The sequence below is a fragment of the Macadamia integrifolia genome, unplaced genomic scaffold, assembly GCF_013358625.1.
Source record: "Macadamia integrifolia cultivar HAES 741 unplaced genomic scaffold, SCU_Mint_v3 scaffold1081, whole genome shotgun sequence".
In the NCBI taxonomy this organism is placed as follows: domain Eukaryota; kingdom Viridiplantae; phylum Streptophyta; class Magnoliopsida; order Proteales; family Proteaceae; genus Macadamia; species Macadamia integrifolia.
This window is the reverse complement of record NW_024868079.1, coordinates 86,562-106,688: the sequence shown is the minus strand read 5'-3', so window position 1 is coordinate 106,688 and position 20,127 is coordinate 86,562. Positions and strand designations below refer to the sequence as shown.

General features: G+C 37.2%; 1 protein-coding gene across 1 annotated transcript; it reads left to right on the top strand.

Annotated features, from left to right (window-relative positions):
• Positions 1 to 13,566: 13,566 nt before the first annotated feature.
• Positions 13,567 to 15,755, top strand: LOC122062662 (protein FAR1-RELATED SEQUENCE 5-like). Its single transcript, XM_042626307.1, has 2 exons — positions 13,567 to 15,372; positions 15,663 to 15,755. The coding sequence occupies exons 1-2, from the start codon at positions 13,567 to 13,569 to the stop codon at positions 15,753 to 15,755; spliced, it is 1,899 nt and encodes a 632-aa protein (XP_042482241.1).
• Positions 15,756 to 20,127: the final 4,372 nt, after the last annotated feature.

Sequence of the window (20,127 nt, the reverse complement as noted above, 5' to 3'; positions counted from 1 at the left end):
TTTTGTTAGGACTCTTATGTGGGCTTAACTGATATTGATTGACCCATTGGGCCCAAGAGAATAAGGACCACTCTAATTAGGAAACTTCTAGCCCTATTCTATTGTGGGAATGGATTAGGGTTTAGGAATTCTATTATATATAGAATACTGACGGTCCCTGCAGCTATTACTTTCATAATAATATTTTGAGAGCACTGCTTTCTCACAGAGCTAGTGTAGAGACAGAGAGAAGATCCCATAGTAAGAGGTTGTAGAAGATCTCAGTAGAAGGACCCATATTGCGTGGTTCTTCATCATAATTCGTGGTACAAGCGTCAACCTTGATTTAGGGACTTTATTCACGCTCAACGGGTATGTGATTGATTTCTTTCCATTATTCATTCTTGTATTCTATACACTATAGGTAATTCAAATGATTCTAGGATTTATAATCACTAACAATTGGTATCAGAGCCTACACTATGGTGTTAGAATCAAGAAATTATGTAAGAAAAAAAAAAATTTGGGTTTCTATTTATGAAAATCATTATTTTACTCTTACTTAAAGATCCCGTATGGGAAAACTTTCTTCACGGAAGTTGTAGAGCACGAGAAGACGGTCGCGGCGGTATGCCGCACGTCACCGGAAACCTCCGGACGCGCCGGCACGCACCGGCGTAAATCGGCTGCCAGAGGAGAGAGAAAAATAAATTTTAAAAAAAAAAACGGAGGCGAGTCATCGCCGGGTCAACTCGGAAACCCTACCGAGTTGACCCGGGATGCAGTGGGTCAACTCATGACCCACTCGGTCAAAGGTTGCCCGGGTCGTTGACCCGAACTTTGACCCGGAACTAATTTGCCCGAACCGGTTGACCCGGATTGATTTTGATTCCTAAAAAAAAAAAACAGTAACTTCAAATGGCTCGTACGGGCAAACGGTGAAGAATTTTTCACCCTGGTTTTTTGCGTTGAGTCCAGTTTTTCGTGCTCTTCGTTTTGATATATTATGAGCCTAGTTTTGATCAACTTTTATGATCTATTTTGTATAAGTTACAAGTATGGGTGTTTAATGATTCTTTATAATTTTCCTATTAATTGGAAGAAATGAAAGAAAATCAACTCATACATTACTTGCATATCAGAATATGAACTTGTTTATTCTTGGTAATGTAGTTCATGCTTTTGTTTATGAATATTTTTTTATTCATGGTTAAACAATCCCACTTTTAGCTGCCGGAATGAATTTGTAGACTATTACAGTAAGATTGGGTGGAATCCACAAAGTGGTAAAGTTCAACCTTATTGTAATAGAATACAAATCAAAGGTCTTCTTTGTCTGAAAAAACAAGAGAATAATGGTTGGTAGCAAGGTTGCTAATGTTCACCCAAAGGTGACATTATCAAAGAAAAGTTAAAGTTAAAGTTAAAACAAGTAAAAAAAAAAAATAAGGATTTCTCAACCTAGAAGATGCTGTCCATCCAAAGATGGCGGTACTTTTTGAAAGTTAGAAGAAGTCTCGCAGTAATAGCAGAAACTTGAGTGGACCAGTATGTTTCAGACCCAAAGGTCAGAAATGTAGTTCCGGTTGACACTCATGAAGTAATTGATACTTGAGCATGTAATGTTTAATTTAGCTAATTGTTACATGCTTATTCTTTTACATATATGTCTGTATGTTGAATAGAATATTCTTTATTAAAATATTCAACAGGATGTCTTCTAGTTTTGGTGTACTTGATATTCCTAAGCTTACTGGGGATAATTTCAACAAATGGATGGAAGACTTAGAGGTCTACATGATTCTCAAGGACCTAGACCTGTGTACTAGAACCACCAAACCAGCTGAACCTACTGCAACCAGTACCCAAACTGAGAAAGGGGATTATGACAAGTGGGTCACTGCAAATAGGAAATCCTTGGCTGTTATTAAAAGTGCTTTGCCTGAGTCTATCAAGGATAGTGTTGCTAAAAAGGATACTGCTTCTGAGTATTTGGCTGCTATAAAAGCTAAGTTTGATAGCTCTAAGAAATCACAGGCTCACGATCTCATGAGCCAATTGACTGGGGCTAGATTTGATGGAGTAGGAAGTGCTAGAGAGCATATACTGGAATTGATTTCCCTAGGAAACAAGATCAGAGGTACAGGTATTAACTTTGATGATGACTTCGTGGTCACCATTGCCTTGAATTCTCTACCTGAGAGCTACAAGACTCTTAAGACTACTTATAATACATTGAAGGATAAATGGGGTCTTGATGAATTGATCACTGTGATAACCCAGGAAGAGGGAACAATTAATAGGACCAAAGTTGAAAGTGCCAATCTTACTCAAGGTAAGACTTCATCATCTATGGGACCTAACAAAGGGATCAAGAAGTTCTTTAAGAAAGGAAAATTCACTCAATTTAAAGGAGGGAAAAACAAGAAGGGAAAACAAAATTTCAAAGAATCAGGGGTACAAAAAGACATGAGTGGCATAGAGTGTTTTTGGTGCAAGGCCAAAGGACACATGAAGAAGGATTGTTTTAAGAGGAAGACCTACCTTGAGAAAAAGAAGGATGATGGTATGAATCTATCCTTAGTATGTTTTGAATCTTGCTTGATTAATGTACCAATTGATTCATGGTGGTTAGATTCTGCGTCATCTATTCACGTCACTCATTCCTTACAGGGGTTCCTAAACAGGAGGGTGCCAAGCAAGGATGAAGTGACGGTGTTCGTGGGCAATGGAGCTAGAGTTGAAGTGGAAGCCATAGGAACTATTAGATTATTTTTTCATTCAGATTCATTTATTGATTTGAAGGATGTTGTTTATGTTCCCTCTATGAGGAGGAATTTGATTTCAGTTTCTAGACTTTGTTCAGATGGTTATTCTGTTAATTTTAATCAAGTTGGATTTTGTTTATTACATGATTCTATCTCTATTGGTAGTGGTACTCTTGTTGATGGGCTTTATAGATTGAATTGTAATTCTTCATGGGTTCTAAATGTGGGAGTGAAACGGTCTCTGATTGATGAGAAATCCTCCATGTTGTGGCATAGAAGGCTGGGTCATATTTCAATCAAGAGGATGAAAAGATTGGTAAAGGAAGGGATATTAAAAGATATTGATTTTCAGGACATGGAAACATGTATAGATTGCATTAAGGGAAAGATGACAATCTCCAGGAAAAAGGATGCTACTCGCAGCATTGAAGTATTAGACCTCATTCACACTGACATCTGTGGGCCTTTTACTGTCCCTACACTCACTGGGCACCGTTATTTCATAACTTTTATTGATGATTGGTCAAGATATGGGTATGTCTTCCTTATTAGTGAGAAATCCAATGCTCTAGATGTTTTCAAGATTTTTAAAGCTGAAGTTGAACTTTTCCACTCCAAGAAGATCAAAGTGGTCAGATCCGACAGGGGTGGAGAATATTATGGGAGAAGTGGTGATTTTGAGTAGTTGCTTGGTCCTTTTGCAAAATTCTTGCAAGAACATGGGATAGCTCCTCAATATTCCATGCCTGGAACACCTCAGCAGAACGGAGTAGCTGAAAGAAGAAATCGTACTCTGAAAGACATGGTCCGTTCTATGGTGAGCAATACCACCTTACCAGAATCCTTATGGGGAGAGGCACTTAAAACTGCTGTTTACCTTCTCAATAGAGTGCCAAGAAAATCTGTGAATAAGACTCCCTATGAACTCTGGAGTAGCAGAATACCTAGCCTTAGACACTTGCGAGTGTGGGGATGTCAAGCAGAAGCCAAAATCTTTAACCCTCAAGAAAAAGTTTTTGACTCAAGGACTACAAGTTGTTATTTTGTGGGATACCCAGAGAGGTCTAAAGGGTATAGATTCTATTGTCCTGGTCCAGGACACAAAATTGTAGAGACCACTCATGCTAGATTTGTTGAATGCAATGAAGAGTCTAGAACTCCTCGTAATTTCTCTTTTGAAGAAGGGGAGTATGACACTCCTGAGATAGCACCTGTTGAGTTGAGAAATTCACTTATTGATCTCAATCCCATCCTGTCTGATGATACAGTCACTCAAACTCCAATTGAATATGATTTGCAAGTTGGGACAGATATTGCTATTGCAGACCCACTTTCACCTCCTGATACCGCTAATATTGGTAGGCTTCCACCTGAACCTATAAGGAGGTCTACTAGAGTGCGCAAGCCTTCTGTGCACTCTGATTATGTTTCTTATTTGAATGAGTGTGAGTTTGACATAGGACAAGAAGAAGACCCTGTTACTTTTCTTCAAGCAGTTAATCATAAGCATTCAGACAAATGGGTAGAAGCAATGAAGGAAGAGCTGTTATCCATTAGAAACAATGGAGTATGGGAATTAGTACAAATTCCAAAGGATTGTAAGGCTATTGCATCTAAGTGGATTTTCAAAACCAAGACAGATTCTCAAGGTAAAGTAGAACGCTACAAAGCTAGACTCGTGGCAAAGGGTTTTACTCAGCGAGAGGGGATAGATTACAAGGAAACCTTCTCACCAATCTCATCAAAGGACTCATTCAGAATTATCATGGCCATTGTTGCCCATTTTGACCTAGAGTTACATCAGATGGATGTAAAAACAACATTTCTGAATGGAGAGCTGTCAGAGAAGGTGTACATGAGACAACCTGAAGGTTTTGAGGAAAATGGTAAAGAGGACTTTGTTTGTATGCTGAAAAAGTCTCTTTATGGGTTAAAGCAAGCATCTCGACAATGGTACTTAAAATTTGATCGAGTTGTGACTTCTTTTGGTTTTGTAGAGAATCCAATCGATCAGTGCATATATCTGAAACTCAGTGGGAGTAGTTTCATCTTTCTTGTGCTCTATGTGGATGACATTCTGTTGGCTAGCAGCAACAAAACCTTATTGATGGAGACCAAGGGTTTTCTTTCAGAAAACTTTGAAATGAAGGACATGGGTGAAGCAAGTTATGTGCTTGGAATCGAGATTAGTCGTGATAGGCCGCGGGGGTTACTTGGGCTATCACAACAGGCATATCTTGATAAAGTTTTAAAGAGGTTTAACATGTCTAAATGTTCTGGTGGTGAAGCACCCATCAGTAAAGGAGACAAGTTGAACAAACAACAATGTCCAAAGAATGATATTGAGAGGAGCTCAATGAATGACAAGCCTTATGCCTCTGCCGTTGGAAGTTTGATGTATGCACAAGTTTGTACTCGCCCTGACATTGCCTTTGCAATTAGTGTACTTGGCAGGTTTCAATCTGATGCTGGTTTGGCTCATTGGACTGCAGCAAAAAAGGTTATGCGCTATTTACAGCGGACAAAGGACTTCAAGCTAGTGTTCAATAAATCAGAAAAATTTGAAGTTGTGGGGTATTCTGACTCGGATTTCAGTGGGTGTATTGATGATAGAAAGTCTACCTCTGGATACATTTTTATATTGGGAGGAGGAGCTATTTCTTGGAAGAGTGCCAAACAAACTATTTTAGCTTCATCCACTATGCAAGCTGAGTTTGTGGCACTTTATGAAGCTACCAAGCAGGCAGTGTGGCTGAGGAATTTTATATCTGAACTGAAAGTTGTAGATTCCATCTCTGAGCCTTTGCATTTGTGGTGTAACAATATTTCTGCTGTTTTCTTTGCAAAGAATAACAAGAGATCTAGCAGCTCCAAACACATTGAGATTAAATATCTTGTGGTTCGCGAGAAGATCAACACTGGGGAGATCGCTGTTGAGCATATTATTACTGAAGAGATGGTTGTTGATCCTCTGACCAAAGCTCTTCCAGTGGGAATTTTTAAGACTCATGTTTCTAAAATGGGTGTGATGGAATCTTTTGATATGCTTGTTTAGTGGGAGTTTACTTATCCATAGTGGTATTGTAATAAGCATTATTTTGTTAGATCATACATTATGAGCACAATCTATATTGAGGATGTTTACTTTCCAGTATAGTGTTCATTTATATTTTCTCTCATCGTATTGTTGTATGATTATTGTGGTTTACTTTGACATGTCACAGTTAATGGCGGTATTTAGCCAAGTTTCGTGATTTATGGCGGTATTTAGCCTAAATCCATGGAGATGGTTGTAAACCATAGGCTGTATGCCAAAGTGAGATACTAATTCAAGAAAATGGCGGTTTGCCTAAGTATTGATTAATATCAAAGCTCTCTACCTGTGAGGTTTTCAAGGTAGGCTGGTCTTTAGATCAGGAACGGACCTATAAGGAAGGATATATCTTATGTGATCACAGTTATGATATAATTCCTTATATCTATGTTTCCAGGCGATTTGAATTGATAATTTTCTGTTGTCTGTAACATTAGATAGTTATATGCCGTATATTGAGGTGTATTTTCTACTATTGTTCAACAATGGAGATTATTGATTGGATCAAAGTTTGTTTTGAGTGGTATTTAATCTTGGGATTATTTGGCTAGATGTCAATGGGAAGACATCAGTATCAGTGTAGCCCAAGTGGGAGATTGTTAGGACTCTTATGTGGGCTTAACTGATATTGATTGACCCATTGGGCCCAAGAGAATAAGGACCACTCTAATTAGGAAACTTCTAGCCCTATTCTATTGTGGGAATGGATTAGGGTTTAGGAATTCTATTATATATAGAATACTGACGGTCCCTGCAGCTATTACTTTCATAATAATATTTTGGGAACACTGCTTTCTCACAAAGCTAGTGTAGAGACAGAGAGAAGATCCCATAGTAAGAGGCTGCAGAAGATCTCAGTAGAAGGACCCATATTGCGTGGTTCTTCATCATAATTCGTGGTACAAGCGTCAACCTTGATTTAGGGACTTTATTCACGCTCAACGGGTATGTGATTGATTTCTTTCCATTATTCATTCTTGTATTCTATACACTATAGGTAATTCAAATGATTCTAGGATTTAGAATCACTAACAAACCCATTATTGGAGATCCTCTGAATCACGAATCAGCCCTCATATGCAGCTCTATCATTTGAAAGAGACTCATCACAATGAGAAGCAACCATATTAGGAGGAGGGGGAAACCACGAGCAAGCTTTTGGAATCTTGCTGATCCACATAACATGTAATCCCCAATAGTCCACTATATACTGATTTTGAGTATTACGAACTCCTCAGATAGTTATGAAAGCACATCATTTTTAATTTCTTTCTGGCCTCAACCGATTGGTAACGTTCTTCAGTTGCAGAGCTTGATTCCCTCTTCAGCCATCACAAATGAGAGAGTTGAAGTTCCTGCAGGAACCTAGAAAGTTACAAATGAATTTGTAGCCTAATTTAATATTCCTTATATATCCCTATCTTATGATAGGAACCTTCTTGGATAAAGGGATAGATTTTTCATTTAAATTTAAGAATTAAAATTATTAATGTGAGTGTCAAAAGAAAGTGTTAAGGATAGTTGTGTAAATTTTCAAGTGACTGTTTCACCAATGGTAAGATTATTTACATTTGTTATGGATTCTTTGGTGAATACTGTTAAAACAAGGTTAAACCTACAACTCTGATAATTAAAAATATAGTAGATAGAAGAAGGAACAATAAGAACATCATAGACATGGTTGATTGGATAATTGCTTGTTAGGACTCGAGTAAAACTCATCCTTAAAAACTAATCATTGAGGAGAGGGTATCAAAACTCCTATAAATCTTCACATTGCTACTTGCCTACTCATATCTAATATAAGATAATTGTTCCCACATGAAACCCCAAAAGCCTGTATCCACTAGGAGAGCAACGGAGCATCTTTTCTTTCATGCCTTCATTATGGTTACAATGACTTAATAAAAAAAGCTTAACTCCAACACATTCTCACAGCTCTCTCCCTTGGTTGTATAGATATGAATGACTCGATAGAGTCCAAAGCAAGCATATAGGCATTTTCATTTTATAAGAAAGAAAAAAAAAACCTGCTGACTTACATGTTTCTACACCCAAACACGGATGATCTTGAAAAGACGGCATTCCCCCAGCCCAAATGTCTTTTCACAGCATCCCATTGGCCTGCACCCAAGCCGACAGGGTTCTTTCCTAGAGAAATATTAAGAATGATGATTTCACCTCAATTAGGGGGAAAAACCATAAGTTAGTACTTCAGCCGAAGTTGTTATAGTTGTAAGTCATATTATTCTAGATTGTACCTATTAGATTGGCCTGTGTTATGAGTTAACCACAAAGTAGAAACATAATAATCAACCACTGAACTACACAGTGAGCTTTCGGATATTAAAAAAAGACAAAAGGCAAAAAAATAACTAGCTGCTCACGTGAGTTAATTCTCATTAGTGTCTGGGTACGCATGTTTGAGTTCTAGACATGTAAGGCCGTAATTTATTTGTGGGGAAGTGATTCCTGCATGGGGACGTGTCTCCTACATGTGCATAGGGGCCAGTGAAAGTGTATAAGAAAGCATCAACGAGTGTTATTGGCATTTCATGGGGGTGAGGCGTAATATCTCCCTGCCCCTGCCCCCGCCCCTGGGGTCTTGGCATAGGGGCCATGGTTCACCATAGAAACCATTTTTTCATCATTAATTATGAGTTAAGGATGACTATACCTAGTTAGAGAGCGGATCCTATTCTCGTACAAAGCCACACACATAGAATTCACACAATGAAAGTCCTATGGTAAATTCCATGTATATGAATTAGATCATACGAAAACCTGATCCACAATGTTAGCCTCCATACCAACACAACATGCATAGGTATCTGTTCAGGGGGTGGAGGTATCATTTCATGACCCCGTAAGGTAGGGGACACGACCAGGTAGCTTTGCAGTTGACTTGAGTATATTTATGATGTCTTAAATGAGTCAACACATATATTAAATGGTCTGAAAGTCACATTACGGATAGTCAACTCCATCGTATAAATAAAATTTCAGATATCTTTAAGGGTACTCCTTATGAATTGGGCAACAACGGTCCAACCACATTTCAAATAAAAGAATTGAAAAGTTAGAGTTGCCATTTCCAAATCACTAAATCCATTATAAACTTGAGGTCATCGGCATCGCGTATTACAATGGAAAACTACATATGTTATGTGGTTTTACGGAATCAGGCTAAGGTTGGCTTATAGGTTCATGTGAGGAGTTTTGTGATAAATGCCAACCCTAGTCTCACCCGAGGTTAAACTTTATAGGTTTAGATTAATCAATCTTGTATCATAAATAGGGCAAGAGATCATTATCAAGTCGTGTAATCTTTGCACCAGCATAGGTGACATGAGAGTACGAGCAATAGCATCAGTAAAGATGGGATTTTTTGAGTTCACAGAGGATGGGGTGGTAATTCGTGACCTTGTATGTTTGAACGAATGAGTCATATGACCAGGTAGATTTTATTTTTTCATTCTCAATAATAGAGGGAACTAGAGTATGCATGGATTTTAAGTATTGGTGTTGAACGATACAACAACAATAACATTCAAAATTTTATCCCAACTTAATGAGGTTAGCTACATGAAGATTCTAAGAAAGAACAACCACGAGGATCCATGCAAAAGATTGATGAGTTATGACTGATTATAATAACTGCCAATATCAGATGACACATATCTAACATAGTATCATATTTGTTTGTATCGGACAGTTACCCTTATTTAAAGATACCAATATTATATTGTATTTTAACAATTGTACCTTTTTCCATATCATGTCCTAGCCGATATCAATTCAGTATCGATATTGGCTGATACGGCCAAATCCAAAACCAATACCTAAAACCCTAAATTGACCTGCTGGTCCTTCCTAACATGGGACCCTGGTTAAAGCATCCACTAAATGCTACGGACTGCACAAGATCAATGATCAAGTATGGCTTTGAATAATTCAGAGAAAAGAGAAAAATATGGCTTTGAATGTAGTTAATAATTAATCCACGTAACTAATTAACCCTATCCGGTCAGAATTAGGCTTAGTTGAATTATTTGGAAGAAAAAGAAGCACATGCATGCACGGAGGTGGATTGATGTGGGTTACCAAATGATCACCTAACTTAACCTAACTCAAATATAAACCGAGCTGAGATTAATCCAAGCGGCTTGATGAGTTGGGCAGAAATTACCAGCTCTAGCATATATTTCAAACACATAAAATCAGATCGATATAGATGCCTTTAGCTTCTGAAATTGTACTGAACTTGTGTCACTGACTAGGTTGACCTCTCCTTTCCCTAATTGGAAACGTAATTGTGATGATAAGCTGATTCAAACTTGATTTTCTTTATTATTATTTAATGATTTATCATTTATTTAAAAATATAAAAAATAAAAAGGAAGAAAAGAATATTAATATCCAAAAAACATCATAGCATTGGATGACCAACACGTGGCATGAAAAAATATACAAACCATCCAAAGTTTAGACGTGAGAATGATGATAACCCATTCAGGAAGGACTCTCCACGAGATTGGTCAAGGAAGAAGTATGACCCAACCTTTCCGTTATCTAAGAAAGTGACTAACAGTCTAAAAGATCCCTATACTATATAAATAGGAAAAGACCCCAAAGGTGTGGACACTTCACTATCTCTTATTTATACTGCTCTGTCCTCACCCCTTATTCATTATTGATTTATTGTTACAAAGAAGACTAATTTAAACGTCAAAGAATCTCTTCCCAAAGTAAACTCTTGAACTCGACTTAATCTACCTGTGTAGGATAAAGCAACCTACCTATTAATTTTCTGACTCAACAAGAATACACAAAAGGGGGCTGAAAAAACAAACATTCAAGTCAGATCCCTCAGAAACCCAAAACAGAGGGCGACGAGACGACTACCTGTTAAGGATACAGACCAGCTACATCTGAATATAAACCAAGAGGATTTAATGGGGCTGGGACCACTCAAATTTGCTGACTCAACGTACAGCTCATGCAAAAGAGTGAAGAAGCTGGTGCAAGGTCCCAACTCTACTCTCTGCCATATCTACTCATGTTGCTATATATGTTTAATTGCTTATTAATTGTGTGCCACATTAGAGAAAAGCACATAATTCAGAGAATGAAAGTGACAGTTAAATTAATGGTATGAGAATTACTAATATTGAACATAAATTCTAACTTAACACCAATTTGAATTCGTTTTGGTGACCTCCTTCGGGGGTGTTATCAATGACCTATACAATTTACCAAAAATTAAAAGACATATACAATTTATTATTTATTATTATTATTAAAATTATTTTTTCAACAGAAGCATCGGAATTATTATTAATTAAAGAAAGAAGGGAGGGGGAGAGCCGACCAAACACGCGATGATAAATGTAACACAATGTCTCTAGTAACCAAACAATCAGCCTCCCTATTAGAGGACCAAGGGATATGCTGAAACAATACAAGAGAAAAAACGTAAAACTAAATCCAAAATATCCAGCACGTAGAGGTGATGCATCAAACAACAGTTAAACATGAGTATGCGATAGTAGGTTAGGTAGACCTTCACCAATTTTTTATTCATGTATGCCTCTCTCTCTCTCTCTCTCTCTCTCTCTCTCTCTCTCTCTCTCTCTCTCTCTCTCTTTATATATATATATATATATATATGTATGTATGTATGGAAAAAGATTGTGCACGTTAGCATTGTGTATGTCCCCTCTTGTCTCAGCCCCCATTGGCCTGGATAAAAATCCTCTGTTTTTCTCATCCTTGTTTTTCCTTGTTTTGCTACCTGCAGAACATGACACATGGACAGTTCATTACCAACGGTCAAGATTAAGAAGGTTGGGTGAGGGTTATTACATCCGGTTTACAAGTGTGGATGACTCGAACCAACCTTCATAACCGGTTCACCCAAACAGTAAGGTTTAGAACATGTTTTAAAATTTTAATTTCAGAATCCCTCAAAGCTGGGTTTCCCTCGCACGATTCTCTCTCTCTCTCTCTCAACCCTCTCGCTGCATCTCTCTTGCTCACAAGTGAAAATCTCCCTATGGTTGAAGCTCACGAATGAAAATCTCCCTTAGTCTCTCTGTCCGACGCTCTCATTGGGTTTGAATCTGAAAGGAGCTCTGGGAGGAGAAAACCCTAGCTAGCAAAATCTGCTCACAAAGGTCACTCATTGCTCTGCGAAGATTTCGCTCTACTCACGAAGCTCGCTCATTGCAAGCTTGAAAGATTCTCTGTAGATATCTCTCACCCCTCTCACTAATTCGAGGCAACAGGTTACATTCTCTACAATAAGGGTCTCTCTCTCCCTTCTCACAACCCTCTCTCTGCGACCAAAGGAGTGGGTTTCTCTGCGAATGAAGGTCGCGGTCTACTCAGGTATGTTTAAGAATCGTCTATTGTTTCATGACTTTATAGATAACATGTACCTAAGTTCTTCTTTCTATTAGATTTATGGGTGATTTTAGTTTTTATTTGATCATGGATTTCTTTATGTACGATTGTGTTCTTTTGTTTTAAATGTAATCCAACTCTTACTTGGTTTATATCCATTCTTCCTCTCTTCTTCTTCTCCTTCTTGTCATTTTTCTCTGGTTTAGCAAAATAATCGACTATTGTTCCAGAATTTTTCTCCTGCTTAATCTTGAATTCTTATTCCTGGAAGAAGGTAATCTATGCCTACTACACTCTAATACATTGTTCGAATCTTCCTGTTTAGCAACAAGGAGCAAGAGTCGGGGAAAATGAGGTTGGGTTTAGGGTCGATTCCATTCCAGATCAGCCAAAGAGGAAGGCCCAGTGATCTGTATTGAAACTATTTTCTCAAAAACATTTTGGTAGTCATTGATGTTTCCAACTATGTCCCACTGGCTGTGTTGGGTTTGAGATTTGGAATGCAGAAAAGAAAGCCTGGCTTGGGATAAATGATTGTATTTCGATCTGGGCCTTGTTTTTGCATAGTTGAGTCAAATGGACTCCACCGTTCTATAGAACAATGAAAACCATGCTGGGTGGGTAAGGAATGGCACATATCTGTTGTATATTTCTGTAGATACTAAAAACCTTGTTGTGAGAGGTCGCAAGGGTAATCTGATATTTTGGGCTCTTTTATTTTCTGTTGGATTTGCATTTAATTGTTACTACTAGTTTCTTTTATCCTTGGCTTATTTTGTCACTTTATCCCCTCTTAATTGTCATTTCTTTTTAGGTTCTTTTTCTTCCCTCTCTTAACAAGCAGTGGCAAGATAAACAATGGCCATAACATTTTTGTACATTTCTTCTCTCTCTTTCCAAGATCCTTTCAAATTCAGATAAACAAACTATATCTCTAAAACTATGTTTGGGTGAACCAAGGTTACATTATTTTTCAGTTTCATGACTTTATAGATAACATGTACCATTACAAGCTAAGTTTTTTCAGCTACTTTCTTTTCTAACTAAATATCTTTCATTCTTCTTCTTTAACTGGCTATAAGATCCATATTCTAAGAACTAGGGTCTATTACATCCAATAATGTAGTAGTATCTAAGGTATCATTGTTTTTAGTTGTTTTGTCTAGTATGGAGAATGCTTGTTTGAATGATGCGAGGGAACCTTGGGTTGGTATGTTATTCAATTCAGAACAGGAAGCATATGATTTTTACAACAGTTACGGGCGGGCAATGGGGTTTAGTATTAGGAGACACACTGTGAATAAAAGCAAGAAATAAAAAATGACTATTACGTCAAGGCGGTTTGTCTGTTCGAAAGCTGGGTCTTGGCAACCAGACAAGCGAGACAACAATATTACTAACCCCCGAGCTGAGACAAGAACAAGTTGCAAAGCACAGATGGCCATATGTTTGGGTGGGGATGGAAAATATATGTGTCGTGAATTTGTGGGGGAACATAATCATGATCTTCATACTGATTCAATAGTTCATATAATGCATTCACAGAGGCATATGTCAGACATACATATGTATGAAATTGATTTGGCTGATGACTCGGGCATTAGACCTAGATTCACAGTTGAGTTGATGGGTAGGCAGGTTGGTGGGATCGAGAACTTGAGCTGTACGACCCAAGATGTTAGGAACTATCTACGTACTAAAAGAATGGGTGCCTTATCATATGGTGAAGCAGGTAGTTTGTTGAAGTACTTTGTTACTCAAACTAGGAACAATCCATCTTTCACATACTCAGTTCAGTTGGATAGTGAAGAACAAATAACTAATACATTTTGGGCTGATCCAAAGATGATCATTGATTACGCACATTTTGGAGATGTAGTCAGTTTCGACACTACATTTCGCACCAATAGACAGTGTAGGCCGCTTGGGGTGTTTGCTAGATTTAATCATCATAGAGGATGCACTGTATTCGGGGCCACACTTTTATATGATGAGATAGTGGTATCTTTCAAGTGGTTGTTTGAGGTATTTGCTGATGCACATGGTGGAAAGAAGCCTATAACTATCTTTACAGACCAAGATGCTGCTATGACTATAGCATTAACAAACATGTGGCCTCAGACGTGGCATGGGTTGTGTACATGGCACTTAATGCAGAATGGCATTAAGCATTTGGGTAATATAATGAAAGATGGCTCCGGGTTTCTTAAAGATATAAAGAAATGCATATACCAATACAATGGGGAAGAACAATTCGAAGCAGCATGGTCTAAATTGCTTAGTGAAAATGTTGTTACAGATAATGCATGGTTGAGGCGCATGTATACACTTAGAAATAAATGGGCGAAGTGCTACATGAAAAACACATTCACATTAGGTATTCGAAGTACACAACTCAGTGAGAGTTTGAATAGTGATTTGAAGGAGTGTTTGAAGTCAACTTTGGATGTTGTGCAATTTTTTAAGCACTTCGAGAGAGTTCTTAACCAAAAGCGTGGCAATGAATTAAAAGATGAATTTGAAGCAAGAAACAAGTTACCACGACTTGCAAATTCAATGTCAATTGTCCAAAAACAAGCTGGGGAACTTTACACTCCTACAATTTATGCGTTATTTCAAGAGGAATATAATTGGATGGATGTTTGTTGCATCAGAGACCGAACTGATAGATTTCCCTTCATTGATTTTCGGGTTGGGATTGTTGATGTAGAAGGTGAATATCAAGTATGTTGTAACCCGCTTGCTGGAATTATAGGTTGCGCTTGCAGAAAATTCGAAATAGATGGTCTTCTTTGTTGCCATTGTTTGAAAGTTTTAGATGTGCTCGACATAAAGCGTATTCTTGATTCTTACATTTTGAAGAGATGGACATGGGGAGCAAGAACTATGGTAGTTAATGACAATAGGGGGAAAGAAATTGAAGAGGATGTCAACCTGGATTGTACACAGCGGTATAGGCGTATTTGTCATGAATTTGTTCAACTAGCATCGGAAGCTTCTAACACAGTTGAGGGTTACGAATTGATGAAAGATGCTGCTAATGAATTAAGGTTGAAGGTTGGTAATATTAGAATCAACCCAGCCGATTGCCCTGATATGCCAATATTGCCTGATTTCTCAACTGACGTATATGATGGGATACGTTTGAAGCATAAAGAGAAAAGTAAGGGTGGAAGAAGGCTAAAGAGTTGGGTCGAAAAACAAAGCAAAAAAAAAAGAGTGGAGGGCCAAGTAATAGTCAACAATTACAAGAACAGCAACCAACTTCTGCCTCATACAATACGCAACTGTTCAATAACATTTATCCCGGTTACATGTCACTTATGGTAAATACTTTTAGTTAGTTATGTTGTTTGCTGCATTTTTCATTTTCTTATATGAATCTGGATTGCCCTAATTTTCAATGTTCCCTGTAGGAGTCTATTTCCCATATGTCATCTCAAGCATCTGCAGTTCATCAATCACAAGCATCTGCAGTTCATCAATCACTAGATGAAGATTGTATTTAGATTCATTAAACGAGGAACATTATTTCTTTGCTATTAAATATATTCAGTTAATGAGGAACTTCTTCTTTTTTTTTTTTTTTTTTTTGTGATTGCCAATACATCCAGGATATTAAGCATTTTTATTGATGGATTAGCCTATAATGTACTAACAATTTTTTTTTGTAGGTAAGGAGTCTTTAGTTCAAAATGGTAGAGCATCTGGGCTAATGCCTAGGTTATGGTGGTTCGAATCCACCAAGACTTTGGACAAAACACTTTCGAAACAACACACTTTTAAAACACTGTTAATGTTTATCTTGAGTTTTTGACGAATGTAGGTTTGATGTTATTTTTTTGGGTTGTGATTGAGTTCAGATTTGAATTAGTTTTGTAAAACCAAATGGGCAGTCTGGTTATGTTAAAAAATGGGACTTCTGACACTTATTTGTTCTCTACAAGCAGAATAGGTTTTACTGTTCATTTTGGGTTGTATTTTCTCCAATTTTTGATGAGTCTTGATAGGTGAAAAGAGGCATTGATATGAATAATGTAAGGGTGGTTGTTATGCTTAGTGTTTCATTGTTCACTAACTTTTTTCTTATGCATCTGGTTAGCTTCTGCCTGGAGAACATTGAATATGCATTAATTCTAGTTTTGGAATGTAGTACAGAGCATGGAAAGTAACAATATCGGCCAGTGGCTCTTAGTGTGTATTATGGTTGGGAACTAGGATCATCTCTAGTTTTGGAATGCATTTATTCTTTGATGGTATAAAAATATCATTCATCCTTTTCTTCTGGTGGTTACATCATGAGAAGTTTTGGATTTCTGGTTTTAAAATAGGCATTGATCAAATTCTCCTACTATCAGTTCACAAGCCCAGAGGGAGGAGAAAGAAGCTAAAAAGAGAATATATTTGAATCTGAAAGGAGCTCTAGGAGAATATATTTGTTAGGATCCTCCAAATTCAGAACAGTATTTAACTGCTCAATAGATGAGTATCTTTGATATAGTCTGTGCATTCTTTATTGCATTTTCTAACCTCTGCTGTTCAAGAACGTACATAAGATGGTGTGGGGCTAGATCTTGGCCTATCTTTACCCTCGAATTACGGGTAAATGAGTATGCTTTTCCTTTTTATTAGTAATTCAATGTTTAGCATTGGTTAGGCCAAATGAATCGCAACTCCAAGAATTCCAGATTGTCTGGAATCTTATATTCTGCAAACCAAGGGCTCCAAATTATTTTTTACTGATATGTCTTCTTGGTTTTAGCTATGACTGATTTAAAGGTCCTTCATCATGTATTGTAGATGTGAGTATGGTTTATGAATATTGACATGCAGGGGCTTTTACAGAGTTTAGAGATTAAAGTAACATCATCCCAAACTCAAACCTCCCATATTGGAAAGCACAGTGAATTAAGTTACTGCAACAATTAAGCTTCCTTTGTTAAATTGTTATTAATGTCTTGAGATTGTAAAGTTGGCTAGTGTGGCCCATTTGGTACATTGGAAGAATTGTTGCAAACAAGGTCTTTGGATGGGATTTATGACCTCCCATAACTTACCTGATGGAGAGAAGTTTTTAGGTGGTTTGTGACAGTAGAGGCCATGAGTCTCTAGTTACACCTTGCAAAGAGTCCCATCAATTTTTGCAACTCCACTGAGATATAAAGGACACTTTTAACTCTCTGTCTAAGTGCATATGTATCAAAGGAAAGGCATAGATAATGGCTCTCTAATTACCCAAAGCTAAGAATCAATAGCCTACAAGAACTAGAAGAGCAAGTCAACCAATAACTCTCAAGTAGAAGAACAATGTCATTAACCTGGTCAAGAGTGATCAGATATGTTTGCAACTTAGGTCACAAGGCCTTTTAGATGTATAGAAAGGGTTGCCAAATTTAGAAGTGGATCCTGACAGTTAGATTGGAAGATATTAAGGAGTTAAAGAACTCTCAAGTAGAATAATATCAGCAACCTGGCCAAGGGTGATTACATATGGTTGCAACTCAGGTCACAAGGCCTTTTAGATATATAGAAAGGGTTAAAAAAATTGGAAGTGAATATGACTGTTAGATTGGAAGATATCAAGGAGTTATGAAAAATTTTCATTAAAAAAGAAAAAATCAGAAACAACAGAAAACAGTAATCAAAGAGAAGAGTGGCTAGTGAAAACAAAAATAGAAAGTGGGGAATGAAATTAGTAGACATGGAAAGAAAGTAAGAAGAAGGAATATAAATTTAAAGTAGAAGGAAAATAGAAATTAGGGCATGTAAGTTGCTGCGACAGGACTCTAGAGTTTGTTGTGTGCTGCCAACAGGTAGTAGGATTGATGGGGGTAAGAAAGGCAAGTTCAACTGTGTCCTGAGTTACAATTGCAGCACACTTTTTTGTTCTTCTGTACTACTTAATGTCTTTGGGAGGACAATTTTTGTCCTATGAAAGAGCACATATTTTTCTACTTTTGAAGTTTCTATAGGACAAATTGTTGTCCTATTATGGTGACTTGGGTGATTATTGTGTTCTCATATTCAACTCTGTTTAAATGCCACTGAATTTATATATTTTGAAACATCATGAGGAGATCTATTATGGAGATTAAGTGCCTTATAGTTTGTGACAACACAAAATGTTACTGGAATCAGCTGTTCAGGAAATTGATCAATGTAGTTGTGGTGATGATTCTGTTCAAGACTTCAAGTGAAATCTTTTTTTATTTTTTTGGGTGAGGGGGGAGGTAGATTAAGTCCACAATGGTTGGTTTTCCCTATAGACTAAGCAACTGATATACTACCTAATTTGTCAGGGTATAACTGCAATCTCTATATGAATGTTTTGGAATCTTCATTGTGCAAGTTTATTAATCATAGATTTACTTACATTTCCGAATTCAAATGTACCTGAAGGATCATCCTTGTATTTTTATGATTAAAGAAAAGAAATCCAGTCGTATTAGTTCAACAATGTTGAGTATAATCTTATCAATTCTGTACTGAAACTGCAGAGTCTTTAGCTCAAACAGGCAGAGCACCTGGGTTTGCACCCAGGCAATGATGGTTCGAATCCATCAAAACTCTTATCTGAACTGGGTTGTTACCTCATTTTATCAGGTGTCAGGGTATATCATCTAACACTACTATTTATCTGGTCTGGATTTCTTATACTTTTATACTTACTTTTAGCAACTTGTATGTTGCAAAAGATGTTTGCATTTCTATACATTAGAGATCTACATTTTTTAGTCAAAGTCGGTTTCCTCACTGTGTGGATTCAAGACATTATAGACATACAAGTTATCATCCTTCTAGAACTTCCTTCAGTGGGGAAACAACAAAAGTCCCTAGTGTTCCCACAAGGTTATCACCTCTGAGCCAACCTTTTTTCCCTCCCTATAGAAGTACATCGATTTTACACCTCTGATATTTTCTAATATCTTGTAATGGCAAGTTGCAACATGGCAATACTACTTTCATCAATGTAGTTATTCTTTTCTTGTGTTATGAGCTCTCACTGTAAGATGAATTGTATGTTTTTATTACCTAATTCACATGATTGATTCAAGACTGGGAAATTACTTTAGATAATTTTATTTCTTTGCTGGAATTCACGTTTCCAGTCCGATACAACTAGGTTCCAAGTGGTTCTTGTAAGAAATATTTTGTTGTACATGTAACATACAAATGGAGAGGATGACTTCTTGTCCTGCATAATTGGGCAAGGGGAGTAAGGATAAGGAACAGGGGAAGTGTTTGAAAGAAGACATGTCAGGGAGGTGTTGAGATTGAGACTTCCATTTATGCACAAGGAAAATAAATCCACTTCACACATTAAAGGATTTTAACAAGGAGATGAACATAAACCCATTGATTATGAAGTTTCAAAGATTAATTAGTTTATGTTTCAACTCAGCCTTCGATCTCTGAAAGCTGCTTGATCTTGAATATTACTGAACTTTAAGCTATTTGATCTTGACTATTCCTGAACTTTGTTTGCTGAAACAGCTATCATTCACACCCAGGAATCTCCAATTCCCAATCCTCTTCCTGAACTTTTCATTAACAAACAAAAGTTAATAATCATCCGAAAAGGAAAAAAAAAATTATGAAGTCTTACATAAAGTCTTGATCTTGTATTTACTCCATACATAATATGAAATAGACTTTAGTACTATTTACAAGGTTGTTACATAAAAGACATAGCACGAGAGAATTAACACCCAAATACATAGGAAGATGGTTAAACCATAATAATGGTTGAGCAACGACTAGTCCACTGGTATTTGTTTCCGCACTTGTGGACTATAGGATGGTTGACGAATAGCCGAGATGACCCGTGTGTTCCTATTAACACTTTCTGTTGAATAACATGTTCCTGTGTCTACAGTCTCA

What these genes read in the sequence shown, in the direction of transcription:
- LOC122062662 (XM_042626307.1), top strand. Translation starts at nt 13,567, where the DNA reads ATGACTATTACGTCAAGGCGGTTTGTCTGTTCGAAAGCTGGGTCTTGG. An exon ending in TGCCTGATTTCTCAACTGAC is followed by an intron (nt 15,373 to 15,662) that starts GTATATGATGGG and finishes TGTTCCCTGTAG; the next exon opens with GAGTCTATTTCCCATATGTC.